Below are 14,664 nucleotides of genomic sequence, written 5' to 3'. Positions count from 1 at the left end.
TTTATCTGATGGTGACAGGACAATGTTAGATGCCCCTCTCACCTTGTTGGAAATACAGGATGCCATGGTGGACATGTCCAAAGGTAAACCTCCGGGCCCAGATGGCCTTCCTTTGGAGGTTTACTTGAGGTATTCTGACACGCTCCTGACGCCTCTGCTCGCCATGTTTGAGAGGGCGTTTGACGATGGCGTCTTGCTGGAATCCATGTATGAGGCGACCATAGTTGTCCTCCTAAAACCTGACAAGGATCCTTTAGAGTGTGGCTCTTACAGGCCAATTTCCTTGTTGAACCTGGATTACAAAATTCTTACTAAAGTTTTGGCTAACCGTTTGAATCGTTTAATTCTGTCCATAATTCACCCTGATCAGTCCGGCTTTATGCCGGTAAAATCCACGTTGGATAACACCCGTTGAATCCTAACCGCCGTCCAGGTGGGGAGCGCTCTAGGAGATTGGCTTTGACTCGGTGGAGTGGGGTTATCTATTGGCAGTCCTAAGTTTGGTTTTGGCCCCAACTTTGAGAAGTGGGTCTCCCTTCGCTATAGATGTCCACGGGCTCGGATCCTGGTGAATGGTGTATGTTCTCCCCCGTTTGCCCTTGGCAGGGGTACACATCAGGGATGCCCCGTCTCCGCTCCTGTTTGCGATGGCAGTGGAGCCCCTTGCTCTGCGTATTTGGCAGGATCCTGGCTTTTATGTCTGTGGGGGGCAGGGAGGAGCATATTAGCTTATACGCCGATGACATGGTGTTATTCCTTTCGGACCCATTATTTATGCTCCCATATGCTATGGCTCTGATGGATCGTTTTAGGTTTTTCTCAGGTTTATATATCAATTGGACCAAATCTGCGGTGATGCCGCTTTTGTCTAGATTGGCCCCCCATGAATGGTCTGCCAGTTGTTACTTACTGTCCTCACTTTACTCTATTACATTAAATCTAAATTCCGCATATGGGCCACACTGCCATTGTCAGTCACCGTCCGCATTAACCTTATCAAACTTATTATCTTACCTAAATATTTATATGCCCTGGAACATGCTTCCGTTCCTGTCCCGAAGTATTTTTTTTTACTATATTCACTCCCTCCTCTCCCCATTTATCTGGGGCCCCAATAGGTCTAAAATTCGCCTAACTACATTACAACGGCCCAAGTTGGAAGCGGGTATGTCGCTCCTAGACTTCTATCTTTATCATTTAGCGGGTCAGCTTCGATATATTAGGTATTGGATTAGAGATGATGTGGGGCCTGATTCTGAGCAATCTCTTGCTCGGTTCGTCCCATCCTTGACCCTGCGGATGTTGCTAGAGTGCCCCACCTTGGGTGGCTGGGCATATCTACCTCTCCATGAATTAGCTATAAAGGTTTGGCAGGCAGCTAAGGGGCTCTATGGTTATACTGAAGTGCCTAAGGATACCCCATTGTGGCATAACCGTCACCTCACCCATCTTGATACTGCTCTGGACCCAGTTTTTTTGTCAGAATGTAGGGGTACTCACTTTAGAACATGTATACCGTGACAATGTGCTATGCTCTTTTGACCAGTTGCAATCTAGATGCGATTTACCAAGAAACTATTTTAAATACCTACAGCTGCGCAATGGATTGAATGCCCAGTTCCCTACGGGGAGCTCACCGATATCTGCTTTCCCTCTCATTGGAGGCCTGAAATCGCAAGGACCTAGAGGGCTGGTGTCCATCCTTTACACACACCTCATTCAGCTCAAGAATTGACTAACTTGACTAAAAGAGGATTGGGAGGACATTTTATCTTCCCACATGCAAGTGTCCCCGGCAGCTAACAATAAATTGATCCAATTGAACATTATTAATTATAGTTATATTACCCCCCCCCCTTAGATTGCATAGAATGGGTCATTCTGACTCTGATGTTTGTCATCGTTCTGAAGCTGCTAGGGCGAACTTCTGGCACTTGATATGGGCTTGCCCCTCCATTATGTCCTTTTGACATGAAGTCCTGCGACTTCTTGCAACTCTGGTTTAGCCTTCCCTGTCTCCTGATCCCTTGATTTGTATATTTGGTGTCATGGTTGAGGAGATATGGACGCATCACGTACGCACACTTTTGCGGGAAACTTTGTTCATGGCCAGGAAAGCTACTGCTCTCAAACAGATGGACCCCAGCCCTCCTACTTTATCTCAATGGAAGGCGCTTGTAAATGCAACACTCCCTTTCTCTCATATCGTATACAAGAATAGGTAATGCCTGGGTAAGTTTGTGTGTGGGGTGTTTGGTGCTACTCTCCTTTAACTCAATGTTCCTAGTCTGCGTCTTCTCTTTGAGCCCCGTAACAGCTCCCATTCGGTCTTGACTGTTTTCTACTGTTGTCTTCTATTCGTATGAGTCTCTGGCTGTCTGTTCTCTCTCGTATATGTGGATGCATGGGTCTGTTTGGGCGGATTATTTATCCACCTCTTTTGAAACACTGTGGTATCTACAATTCTCACTATATAGTTCAAAGTCACTGTTTTAGGTGTCTGTTAAACATATGTATGTTTATTTTATATACATCAGTTTGGTGTTTATTTTGTTTTCTGACTTTGATTTGTATTGCTCGACATAGGATGGGTTATTCTGTCGTTTACATTCTGTTCACATGTACTATACTTCAATTGCCTTATTGTGTGGACTTTGATTGTGACCTTTTTGCACTTTATTGGGCCTGACGGCTGATTTTCTAAACTTTTCAATAAAACGAATAAAAAAAAAAAGGTACAGTGAATTAAAATTGTGCAACCATTTTATCAGGCATGAAAAAGTACAAATGGAATGCTAGCAGAACAACGACATGAGCAGCTATTCAATACCTAAGAAGTCTCATGTACACATTCTACTTCTAAAAGTATGACCGATTTGGTAGGATCCTCCAGCATAAAAATGTTTCTTATGCACATGCAACACGCGGCAGGCTACCTGTATCTTTCTAGCACCTATATAAAAATTGGGAAGATGAAGTTGTACCTTATCCAATGAAAAGTTATTGGATTAGGTTAACCTCTTAATGACCCAGGAAATTTAGATTTTTTCCTCCTGTCCCATTCATACAGCTGATTTTCCGCTATGGAAATTATGTATTCCAAATTTTGCAAAAACATTGAACCTATCAGTTTTTGCAGAATTCCTTGGCACAGCCCATTGAGGTCAATGGGACTGAAATCAATCCAGAATCTGTTGAAAGAACAAGCACAAGAAATAAATTCAGCACAAATTCTGCACAGAAAGTGTGAAAAAAAAACTGACCGCTTGGTAGAAAGGAATCTGAGCATTAGAAAAACAGAGAAATTCCACCGTGTGAACATGGCCCGAGAGCTTCATTGCTGCGGGACAAATTGTATTTTGTAATGAGTGTCATCTGAGTAATAAGTGTATTTCACAAGTAGCATATACGCAGAGTATTTCACACTGTGGAAAATTTGCTTCACAGCAGAAAATACACTGCGTATTTTCATGAGCAGTGAGGTTTAGAGGCTGCTGCTGGGTAGCCCTGTGAGTCTGCTCAAAGGAGAATATGCAGCATATTTCACAGCGTGAAATATGCTGCGCATACACTATGTTTGACCCTAACCTACTGCAAAACAGAATTGGTAAATTGCATTTTCTCTTAATTAGCAAGGGATAAAAAGGGGTGTTCTGTACATCATTCACTGTGCAATAAAATTCTTGTTCTCTGTATGGTCTGTACAATTATTTAATTTGTGCTGTTTTTGCTTTGTTTCATGACTAAAAATGTATCTTCCAATCTCCAACTTCTCTCTACAGCGTTGTATATAGATTTTTTTTAACCATAATTTGTCTTTTAATGGGTACCATATTGGCATAGTTCAGACAACTTTATATTCCATCTATTATGGGATTAGGGATTGTGACTGGGGGAGGTGGGGGGGGGGGGGGGGGGGGGGGGGGAGTGTTTTTGCCATTTGACCTGTAGTTTTGAAGACACTTCAGGCAATTCCACATGCAGCAATACCAAATGTATGTTTGTTGATTTTTGTGAAAATAAAGGAATTTTTATTTTGGTGAATTTTAGTTCTAAAGCCCAACTTTTAAATTGGGAGATCTAACCCACTGATGTGGTAGAACACTTGAAATGCCACTTAAATTAGCCAGCATCAAAAAGATAGAAGTGGCAACCTGGTCATGTCCCCAGTCCTCTCCATACTTCCTTAACGGCTCCATGATGTAAATAACATTGGTTGTTTAGAGGTTAAAGAAAGCAAGCAAAAAGGTTTGCTTACTTTTAAATGAAAAATTACAGAACACACCAGCCATGCAATTTTTATACATTTTATTACAAGATCCAGGGCTGAAGTACACTCTTCATTCAGGCAGTCTTGGGATCCTTTAATCCTTCTGCAAAAAATAAATATATACAATGAGAGCATGTCCGAGAAGGCTAGGGTTTCACTGTATAGCCCTACGTGCATACAAGTAGAAAAAAAAAAAGTTAAAATAAAAGATCATAAAATAAGCTTGATGTTGGAATGAGGAGTCATTTAGGTTTTAGTATGTTTGGCTTAATGTTAAACACACAAAGTATTTATTTCCTATTGGGGCACCGATTGAAAAAAGCCACAAGACTGGATAGAAGGCAACAGGAGGGTTTCCACAACTAAAAATATAATATAAATAAATATACACACACACACCTGATGCGGTCGTGTGAAAACCAGAAGCAAGTCAGGCTCTGTTCACACTACTATCATGCCTTACATAGCAGAAACAAGACATAACCTACCAACAACATGCATGTGACTAAGCTGTGCAAAGGTGTGTGCATACATGCGTTTAACCCTTTAAGGATATGTGCCATAAATTTACGGCACGGCTGTGACTCTTCATTCCCGACAGCTGTCGGCAGCCGCAGACCCGCTGGTAATTGCAGACATCATGATGTCTGCCATTAAACCCTCAGATGCCATGATCATTACAAATCACGGCATCTGCGACAGTGCAGCACTTAAAATGGCTAATGATCTGATCGCCACTGCCACGGTGATCTGATCAGCCAAGATGGCGGACAGAGGTCCCCTCACTTGCCTCTTTCCGTCTCCCAGCAGACCAGAGAAGAAGATCACCGATAATACTGATCAGTGCTATGCCCTATGCATAGCACTGAACAGTATTAGCAACCTAATGATTGCTAGTCATCTATGGGGACCTGCACATCTGCAGTGGAAAATAAAAGTAAAAAAACTCAAGTGAAATTTTTTTGAAAAACCCCTCCCCCAATTAAGTTTTAAGTCACCCCCCCCCAAATACATAAGCGTATAAAAAAAGAATAACAAACATTTGGTATAATCACGTGTGTATATGTCCGAATTATAAAAATAGTCCAAAATTTGTTTTGTCTCGTCAAACTGCAATTTTTATTTTTTTTTTTTTTATAAATAAGCGATCAAAAAGTCATATGCAACCATGGTACTTAAACTACAGATCATAGCGCAAAAAATGAGCCTTCACGCATTCTTGAATATGGAAAAATAAGAGTTAAGAAAAAAAAATAAGTTAGAAGTGGTCAAACTAGCAGTTTCAAAACGTACTGATTTTGTAAAAAAGTTTTTTAAAAAGTTGAGATTTTTTTAAAAGCAGTACAATAGAAATGTGCGTAACCACGGGTCTCATTTTAATTATTTTGACCCAGAGAATAAAGAAAACATGTAATTTTTACCATAAAGTGTACAGCGTGAATTCGAACCCCCCCCCCCCCCTCGAATTAGCAAAATTATGATTTTCGTTAAAATTTACTTGCACAAAATATTTTGGGTTTACTATACATTTTAGGGTAAAATGAGTGATGTCATTACAAAATGCAACTGGTCACGCAAAAAACAAGCCCTCATATGGGTCTGTAAATGGAAATATAAAAGTTATGGATTTTAGAAGACGACGAAAGAACTAAAAACGCAAAAATAAAGTTGGCTGTGTCCTTAAGGTCAAAATGGGCTGTGTCCTTAAGGGGTTAAAGACAGGCACAAAAGATTTGGCACCTAGTTTGAAGGGAAAAGTAAGACTTCCAATGGGAATGTGTTTTATTTTAACCTCCCCCAAATTGGGGTTAAATCTTGTTGCTGACAATAACGGATAGAAAAGCTCAGGCTACATGCTCTGGATTTTATGTGTATGAGCAGTTTATACGGCAAGAAAGTCCATAAAGCAAACTTGTTTTACCATGCAATGGGAAGGTTTCCATCATAAAGACGACGTTGAGCAGTAAGAAATGTATCCCCGTATTCGCAGGATCTCCCTTAAGGGGCCCCGGCTCTGAATGGAGGGGGAATGTTTCCACCAGCTGATTTGCTGGGTACGAAATTCGCTCTAGCAGAGCCAGGGCCAAGCAGGAGCGCCCAGCGGTCAGACCTGCCATGATCAGGAGATAAATTTCTTACCGCTGGACATCTTTAAAACTAATGAACACACGATGAAAGCAATAATATAGTCAAAAGATAGCCAAATACCTAAGATAGCTGTCAGCTAAACAGCTACTACCCCAATCTCCCTCAGACATTCTGCACACTCCACTGCGTTCATTGGGGAGGAGGAGAATATGCCACTGTCAGACATTAGCAATGAAGGACTGGGCAAGTTGAGAGGACAAAAATTTCTAAACCACTTCAACACTAGTTTGCATATCATTCAATGGAAATCCATGCTGTAATTTATAATTGAAACAATTTTTTCCAACATAGCTAATAAAAAAAAAAAAAAAAAAAAAAAAATTGTCTAAAGATGCCCTCAAAGCTAAATCCATACAAGTGTCTGCCATCCGGTGTCCCCCCCCCCCCCCAATAGATTGTTTGCCAATTCCACTGAAACCAGTATGATCAGCCAGCATTCGCCCAGAACTGCAAACTGTATGCCATGCATTTATTAAATCAGCTATTCTTTACACAAGGTCATCAGCTACTATACATAAGCAGTGTTTTTTCATGCAACCATGCATCATGTCACAACTGAAGTACCTGTGAAAACTATCCTCACACTCACTGGGAAAGTAGCAGGAAAATAAAAATAAAAAGTTAGAAGGTGATTGATGAAACTTAACAGAACCTTACATGAGCAAGAATTGGAAGGCAAGTGAGAAAAAGCTAACATGAGTTACAACCCAGGATGTTGAGCTAAAAAAATAATTTTAATAAAAACCTCACAGCCAAGTGATGTTAAGCAAAAATACAAAGAAACTAGTACTAGCCATTAGACAAGATTTTTCTGCAGATCATTGGCAGATCCAACTTAAGTATCTGCTGTAAAATCCACAACTCACTAGATTGTCTGGCAATGGTGAGCAGAAAAAGCCTGAGATGTGCACATTTATAGTTTAAGGAAATACCTGTCCACACTGGAGATAACATATTAGAAGTTGTTTTACAAGCTGTATTCATTTAGGGTAGGATCATACGTTCCAGATCTGCAGCGTATTTTACACTGCGGATGTGCAGGTGACCCGACCCATATTGGGCTTCCTGCTGTTGTCGGGCGGGTGGTTCAGCAAAAGTAAAAGGCACAATACGGGTCAGTTAACCAGCAGATCCACAATGTAAAATACGCTGCGGATTTGTTACGTGTGATCCTACCCTTAAAGTGCCCATCATCTCACATTTTTTTTTGATGTGTCAGGGTCTCAGTGCCAAGACCCCCACCGCTCAGAACAAGCAGGGACACGTCAGCAAATCTTAAAATTGCAAAATTATACCTTTACTTGAAAGCTAAAATGCTTGTTACATTAACTCATGTAAAAGGATGTAATCACATGCAAACCTAAAATGGGACTGTGTGTGAAGCGCAAGGTAGGAATAGCTGTCACACTCATGCAGTCACTATACCTGCTGATCACTTTATTTCTGAAGAAGGAAGCCAAGAAAGTGTGGAACAAAAAGGCAGAAACAGTCAACATAACACATACAAACTACACTTAGGCTATAGCTATAAAAAAATAAAAAATAAATGTCTTTCTATAGCAGAGCAGCAAATGATTTAAAAGAGAACTGTCACAAGTTATCTTATGCGGTGATACGAATGAGCTGAAGTAAAAAGCAACAGCACAGCCAAGCCAAGGCTAAGCCTTAGAAAACTCGGGTTTAAGATTGAGTATAGTTACTCTGCTATGAAGAAAGTTCCCCAAGCACTGAAGCATTCTGAACGGCTGACCAAGTATATCCTTTTACTGCAAAAGTAAAGAGACTACTAATGTGGTGCCCAATCTAGACAAGTATTTTGACAATGGCACCAGTTAAGAGACATGTAGTCCATAAGAACAAGACTGGGGCTCCTCACTATCCTGAATGCATGCCCCCCCTTAGCTTTCTTTTACCCTTGACAATTGGACTTCAGAGAGAACTGTTTTTCTTTAGTTAACTTTGTTCAATAAAGTGCACAGATATAAAAATGTAGTCACACTGAAATAGGGCAGATAAAATCTATAAAAAAAAAGTCCCACAGACTTAGCACTAAATGGAGAAGTAAAGCACACTGCAGAAAGTCACCCAGCTTTAGCTAATGATCAGTAGGGGGTGTCATGAATTGAGACCCCCCCGACCATTTAAGCTTTTGACATGTCAAAATTAGTCAAATTTTTTTTTTTAGTTGTTCTACCCACTGCATGCGAGCAGAAACTATTCTCAGTCTACGCGCTTTAGGTTCAGAACACTGGCATTAAAAATTGTATTCCAACAGACTCCTCTCTACATTTCTACCATGCTAACTACATACTAATCCCTCTATAGGAAATGTTACCTTCTGTACGTCAGAAAAGTTAGGATAAAGAAGGGAATAGTGAAAGTTATTAGTGTAAATCGATCACATTTATAGGGACACTGCAAGTGTTTTGTCTGACACATACCTTTTTACTAGCACCCACAGTAGCTTTGGCTGTACCCCTGACTTTCTTCATTCTGTTCTTCCTTTCTTTACGCTGTTTTCTGGAAGTCTTTTTCTTCTCATAGAGTCCATGCTATAAAAGAAATTTTATTACAGTTACAAATTTATATTTAATCTTCGCAACTACTGCAAAAGTGGCCACTCAACTTTTGGACAAACACTTATTAGGCTAAGAGGCACTTCTCTACCTCATTTGAACAAATGCTTAAGTCAGATTTCGGCAGGACTGACCAAATAAGGGTGAAAAGGGTAAATAAGGGTGTTTAAAGAGGTACTCCAGCCCCAAGACATCTTATCCCCTAAGGATAGGGGATAAGATGTTTGGTCACAGGGGTCCCACCCAATCTCTCATGCAGCACCCACGTGTGTGAGCTCTCCACAGCGCTAGAGGCCCCGAGTCTGAAGTGTTACGACCATGGGCCGGAGTATTGTGATGTCACGCCCCGCCCCCTCAATGCAAGTCTATGACCGGGGGGGGGGTTGACGTCCTTTGGATAGGGGATAAGATGTTTTAGGGTGGGAGTACCACTTTAAACTATCCAGGGCAGATTGACTGGGAATGTTTAAAGGAGGGACTTTAAGTGCCAAGACCCCTTGACTCCCATGAAAAATTGACAATACAAGTGTACAGCTTAACAGACAGGATACCCAAAAATCATATTAGGCACTACAACTAATAGTATTAAAAAGACACAAACGTTACCTGATTTGGTAAAGTAAAGTTTAAAAAGGAACCTGTCACCGGTTTAATGATGCCCAAACCATAAAACTGATAAATGCAGTGGGGTCCTTACACACTATCATCCATTCCAATACGCTCAAGTCTTTTAGAAATCAGACCTATGCAACTAGTCATGGGGTGATCCCGCCAGCTGCTCTCCGCCCTGCAAAAGCCGAGTGACACCACTCTCCCTACCTGTACTGTGGAGAGGAGCTTCCGGGGCCCGCCCCAATGACTAAAGGCCCAAGCATATCAGTAGTTAATAGTCTTCTGGCATCCCACTGCCTGCATCAATTTATGATGCCTGCTGTTTGGGCAGCATAGAGCTGGTGATTGGTTCCCATTAAAGTAATTGTTTAGTGGATGGGAATATTTGGTCATATGGATGTCAGCAAGAGCCAGATGGACAACAAGCCAGTAATGGGATGCCCAATCTGGAAGGCCCAGGTGCTGACGACATGACACATTTTAAGGGTACATTCCCACACTGCGTATTTGCTGCTGCATATTTTATTTTCTCTCTTGAAGTCAATGGGTAGGAAAATACACAGCACCAAATACGCAGCAAAATACGCCACGTGGGAATGCACCCTAAGAGGTCATATATTGACCCATTAGATCTCTAGGTCTAAAAAAACAGATTACTGGAAAATCTCAGCAGCTGACTGCTCTCCTGTCCAACATATGGATAATTGCTACACTACATTTTATTATGGGTCAAAAAAGCATTTACCCTGGCCAGTCTGTGTTTGGGTTCATTTTTCTTTGCATAATCTAGAGAATCATAGATCATGCCAAAGCCAGTAGTTTTGCCACCACCAAAGTGAGTCCTGAAACCAAAGACGAAGATCACATCTGGGGTTGTCTTGTACATTTTTGCCAGCTTCTCCCTGATTTCTGTCTTTGGGACAGTAGCTTTTCCAGGATGAAGGACATCTATGACCTAAAAGTAAAAAGCACGACACACGGATATTAGGAGCAGAAGCTATGTATATGGCGACAGAACAAAGTTAACATACCAACCACCAGAGGAGGGAACAGCAATAAAGACCCTTCCAGCTCATGTCCACAAGATTAATCCCGGGCTTACCATTTGCTTCCTCTGAAGCAGCCTGTTGGTCATGAACTTCCTGGTTCTAATGGTGACGCTGTCGTTCTAAAAAGAAAAAAAAAAAAATTAAAAAATGTATACCTTCAGGTTTTCTTCAAAACCTACACAGTAGCCAAAACTTAGGTGAACAGATAATCTGACATCACGAGAAGTGAGGTGTATAGGCGTTTTGCCAAGGTTCACAATTTTACCACATTACCAGCATCAGTCCTAAACTTCTGGAGTTAGGGCAAATATTTTTCTATCATCGAGCTACGCTCTGAGAGAACCAAGTCAAACATCCTATAAGGACCATATACTGTAATGGGTACCAAACAAACGTTCTCCCAGCTAGGCAACTCCCTTCAGAGAACAGTCACTCGTGACCACAGAAATATTTTCCCTGTAAGGCTGGGTTCACACACTACGGTTTGTCATTACGTTTCCCGTATACGGCTGGGAGGAGGGGTGGGCGGGGCTTAATCGCAGCGCCCGCACTCAGACGTATAGGGAACCATAGTTAATGTATGTCTATGAGCCAACCTGAGTGAACCGCAGCCTCCGGTCGGCTGCTTTTTTGGCCGTATGCGGTTTCCCGACCGCAGGCAAAAACATGGTCGACCACGTTGGGAAACCACATACGGCCGACTAAGCAGCCGACCGGAGGCTGCGGTTCACTCAGGTCGGCTCATAGACATACATTAACTACGGTTCCCTATACGGCTGAGTGCGGGCGCCGCGATTAAGCCCCGCCCACCCCTCCCAGCCGTATACGGGAACCGTAATGACAAACCGTAGTGTGAACCCAGCCTAAGGCTGGGTACACGCGGCCAAAAAAGTGTGGAATGTCCATCCAGAAAACAGAATGTCAGTCCAGAATATTCCTGTGGACATTCTGCCGTGTGAACATAGCCTTACAGAAACCAGCACAACCGGTACTCAGAAGAGACTATCATGCAAGAGACGTTTTATACCTGTGTATAATAGGTATCAAACGGGTTTTTAAGCATACTAAAGAGGGGAGATCTAAGAACCGGCCAGAATAGCGGGAGAAAAATTACTGCTTGTGCCGTCTTTTTCTCCCGCTATTCATAATAGTAAATGGGAGCTGCCAGGACCAGTTTGCCATTGCTCACTGTCACCATAACAGCTGTTAAAGTCAGGGGACAAAAATTTATAATTTATTTATATATATATATATATATATATATATATATATATATATATATATATATATATAGGCAGTCAGGGAGCTACGGCAGTGTAAGGGGCCTATGACGGATATTGTATTCTTAATCTTGGGTAAAATTCAGACACTTTTTGGAATGTTTTCCATCTACTAATGTATGAGTTTTGAAATAGAATCAATACGCTCAATCCCATTCCAGATTTGTTTTGAGCAGCATCTTCCGTCTCATTTTGATATGACCCAAAAAGGTTGTCTATAAATTGTGTTTTACTTATGCCATGACTAAGTCAGATCAGGGGGATGTGTGTTCTCCTTGTGGAATTTGTGGCTTATTAGTGAGATGCTTAGCATATTCTTCTACCATAACCAAGTGTCATACATACCCTAAAGCTGTCAGCGTTCCTGTCCTACATGTTGCTTGCTGAATGAGATAGAGAGTTCCTTATACTACACTATGGGAGCTGGACTTGTTCTTATGGATCGGAGAAACTGCTGGCCTGTGCAAGTGAGCGGAGGTGAGAGCTGATTTTGCAACTTGCACGATAGGTAATTGTGTTAGCGGACGTGCGCTGCCATTCCATTTAGGCTGGATTCAAACCACGTTTTTGCAATACAGTTCCCGTATCAGGTTTTGGATAAACAGATTCCTCAAAACCGGACTAAACTGTATGCAAAATGTGTGTACAAATTTTAACCCGTATACAGTTTGAAAAAAAAAAAAAAAAAAAGTCCGGTTGAATCAGTTTACGAAAAAAATATAAAAAAAAAATTGATAAGTTTTTAACTTAACACTCCATTAGGAATAAAGTTTCACTTGTTTGAAATATCAAGAAAAAAAACTGTGTGTCCAAAACCGGATGAAACCGTACGCACATACGGTTCCCGTTGACTCCTAATGTAAAAAATAAAATAATTTTTAAACAAAACGTATATGGTTTCCCACCTGGTCCAAAAACCGTGGTAGGCTAGTTTTGGGTATGGGGAAAATAAATAAATAAGAGACTCAAAACGGACACAACCGGATGCATCATTTGGCATACAGTTTTCAATGGAGAGTCAATGCATACTTTTTTTTTATACGGTTCCATACGTTTTTTTTAAAATGGTTCTATACGGTTTTTACATTGAAAACGTATACGGGAACTGTATTGAATAAACATGGTGAACCCAGCATTAGCTCTATGGGTCAGAAGATGCTTGCGGAGCATTGTACCCATTCATGGGAAACCCCTTTAGTGCATTGCCATCACAACAGCCCAATGTAACATGGCAGCGCCTAATAGTAACGACTAGAAGCCAACATATCACCCCCCACCTGTACAGTCAATATGGATATCATTTCATTTACACCCTAGGTCTCTAAATTGCACATGTCCAGCTGTTGCAAAACTACATCTCCCAGCATGCCCAGACAGCCTACGGCTGTCTGGGCATGCTGGGAGCTGTAGTTTTGCAACAGCTGGAGGTCCGCAGGTTGGAGACCACTACTGTATACTGTCACCTATGACCTGAAGCTCCACACATGGACACAGCAGAGCTGGCATAGTCCATTAGGACGAACGGGGAGCTGACACTAACTCCTCCGCAATACAGAACAGCTCTGCTACATCCATACAGCGGGGGGTGAAGGGTCTACAAGGAGCCGCTACAGCCGACCACATGCCGGCAGAGAGGAGACACTACAAGCCGCAATAGGCCTAAAGCAGCGGAGCACAAACGGCAGGTCAATGTACACCACAGCCCTGTTCACAAATATCCCGCCAACCGCAGCAGAACCGCATGGGAGCCCGCCACACAGCCAGCCCGTCGGCGCCAGAGGCAGGATGGCGCGGATATTCCATGGATTCAACGATACTACTGAGCGGGGAGACTCACCATCTTGGTACCGTCACTCTCAGGGACGAAGGAAAGAAAGACCGAGACTTGCTCAGCCAATCGTATCGAAGGATTCACAGGAAGTGGGTGCGGCTCCAGCGGCCAGAACGAAGCCTCTCATTGGTGGGGCGGGCTGTCCATCTTATACATTGTTTCCGCCCTTTTAAAGGGGCAGCGCTGAAGGCGGAAATAAAGGAAAGTTTGTTTGCAGAGTAGAAACTTCCTAGAGGAGAGAATTGTGTGTTCTCTGTGTAAAATACAACAGCCACATTAGGTGTAGATCTCCCACGATACACTATTACATGCTGGAGAGGATTAAAGAGAAGGCGAAGAAGCAGCCTAGTTATAAATGAGGTTACCCAGGAATAGAAAAACATGATTAAAGGGTAGCTCCCACCATCCTATTTTTTATTTTTTTTGCTAGCCCGTTCACCCCCCCACCCCCCACCCGCTACGGCACTAGCCTCGCTAGTCCTAGGTTAGGCAGGGGCAAATAATAGTCCAAGGACAGGTTAAGGTTAAAGGGGTACTCCCGCGGAAAACTTTTTTTTTTAAATCAACTGGTGCCAGAAAGTTAAACAGATTTGTCTGATCACTTCTATTAGAAAATCTTAATCCTTCCAGTACTTTTTAGGGGCTGTATACTATAGAGAAATCCAAAAAAGAAATGCATTTCCTCTGATGTCATGACCACAGTGCTCTCTGCTGACCTCTGCTGTCCATTTTAGGAACTGTCCAGAGCAGCATATGTTTGCTATGGGGATTTTTTCCTGCTCTGGACAGTTCATGAAATGGACAGCAGAGGTCAGCAGAGAGCACTGTGGTCATGACATCAGAGGAAATGCATTTATTTTTTGGATTTCTCTTTAGTATACAGCCCCTAAAAAAGTAC

The 14,664-nt window shown here is 42.1% G+C and overlaps 1 protein-coding gene across 2 annotated transcripts; it reads right to left on the bottom strand.

Annotated features, from left to right (window-relative positions):
* Nucleotides 1-4,293: 4,293 nt before the first annotated feature.
* On the bottom strand, nucleotides 4,294-13,859 carry RPS24 (ribosomal protein S24). Of its 2 annotated transcripts, XM_056531355.1 has the most exons (7): nucleotides 13,773-13,859; nucleotides 10,709-10,774; nucleotides 10,352-10,561; nucleotides 8,860-8,970; nucleotides 7,844-7,861; nucleotides 6,983-7,006; nucleotides 4,294-4,373 (listed from the first exon to the last, which is right to left on the bottom strand). In XM_056531355.1, the coding sequence occupies exons 1-5, from the start codon at nucleotides 13,773-13,775 to the stop codon at nucleotides 7,856-7,858; spliced, it is 396 nt and encodes a 131-aa protein (XP_056387330.1). In that variant the 5' UTR covers nucleotides 13,776-13,859; the 3' UTR covers nucleotides 4,294-4,373; nucleotides 6,983-7,006; nucleotides 7,844-7,855. The 2 variants fall into 2 exon arrangements, with proteins under 2 accessions (XP_056387330.1, XP_056387329.1); XM_056531354.1 differs by lacking the exons at nucleotides 6,983-7,006; nucleotides 7,844-7,861 and having other exon boundaries at nucleotides 13,773-13,858.
* Between the last annotated feature and the right edge of the window lie 805 nt (nucleotides 13,860-14,664).

The sequence above is a fragment of the Hyla sarda genome, chromosome 7, assembly GCF_029499605.1.
Source record: "Hyla sarda isolate aHylSar1 chromosome 7, aHylSar1.hap1, whole genome shotgun sequence".
NCBI classification, from domain to species: domain Eukaryota; kingdom Metazoa; phylum Chordata; class Amphibia; order Anura; family Hylidae; genus Hyla; species Hyla sarda.
This window is presented reverse-complemented; position numbering and strand designations above follow the sequence as displayed.

Excerpts from the sequence above, each read along its gene's own strand:
- RPS24 (XM_056531354.1), bottom strand. Across the intron at positions 10,562-10,708 it reads TGCTTCAGAGGAAGCAAATG|GTCATAGATGTCCTTCATCC; the intron begins GTAAGCCCGGGA and ends TTTTACTTTTAG. Across the intron at positions 8,971-10,351 it reads CCAAACACAGACTGGCCAGG|CATGGACTCTATGAGAAGAA; the intron begins GTAAATGCTTTT and ends TTTCTTTTATAG.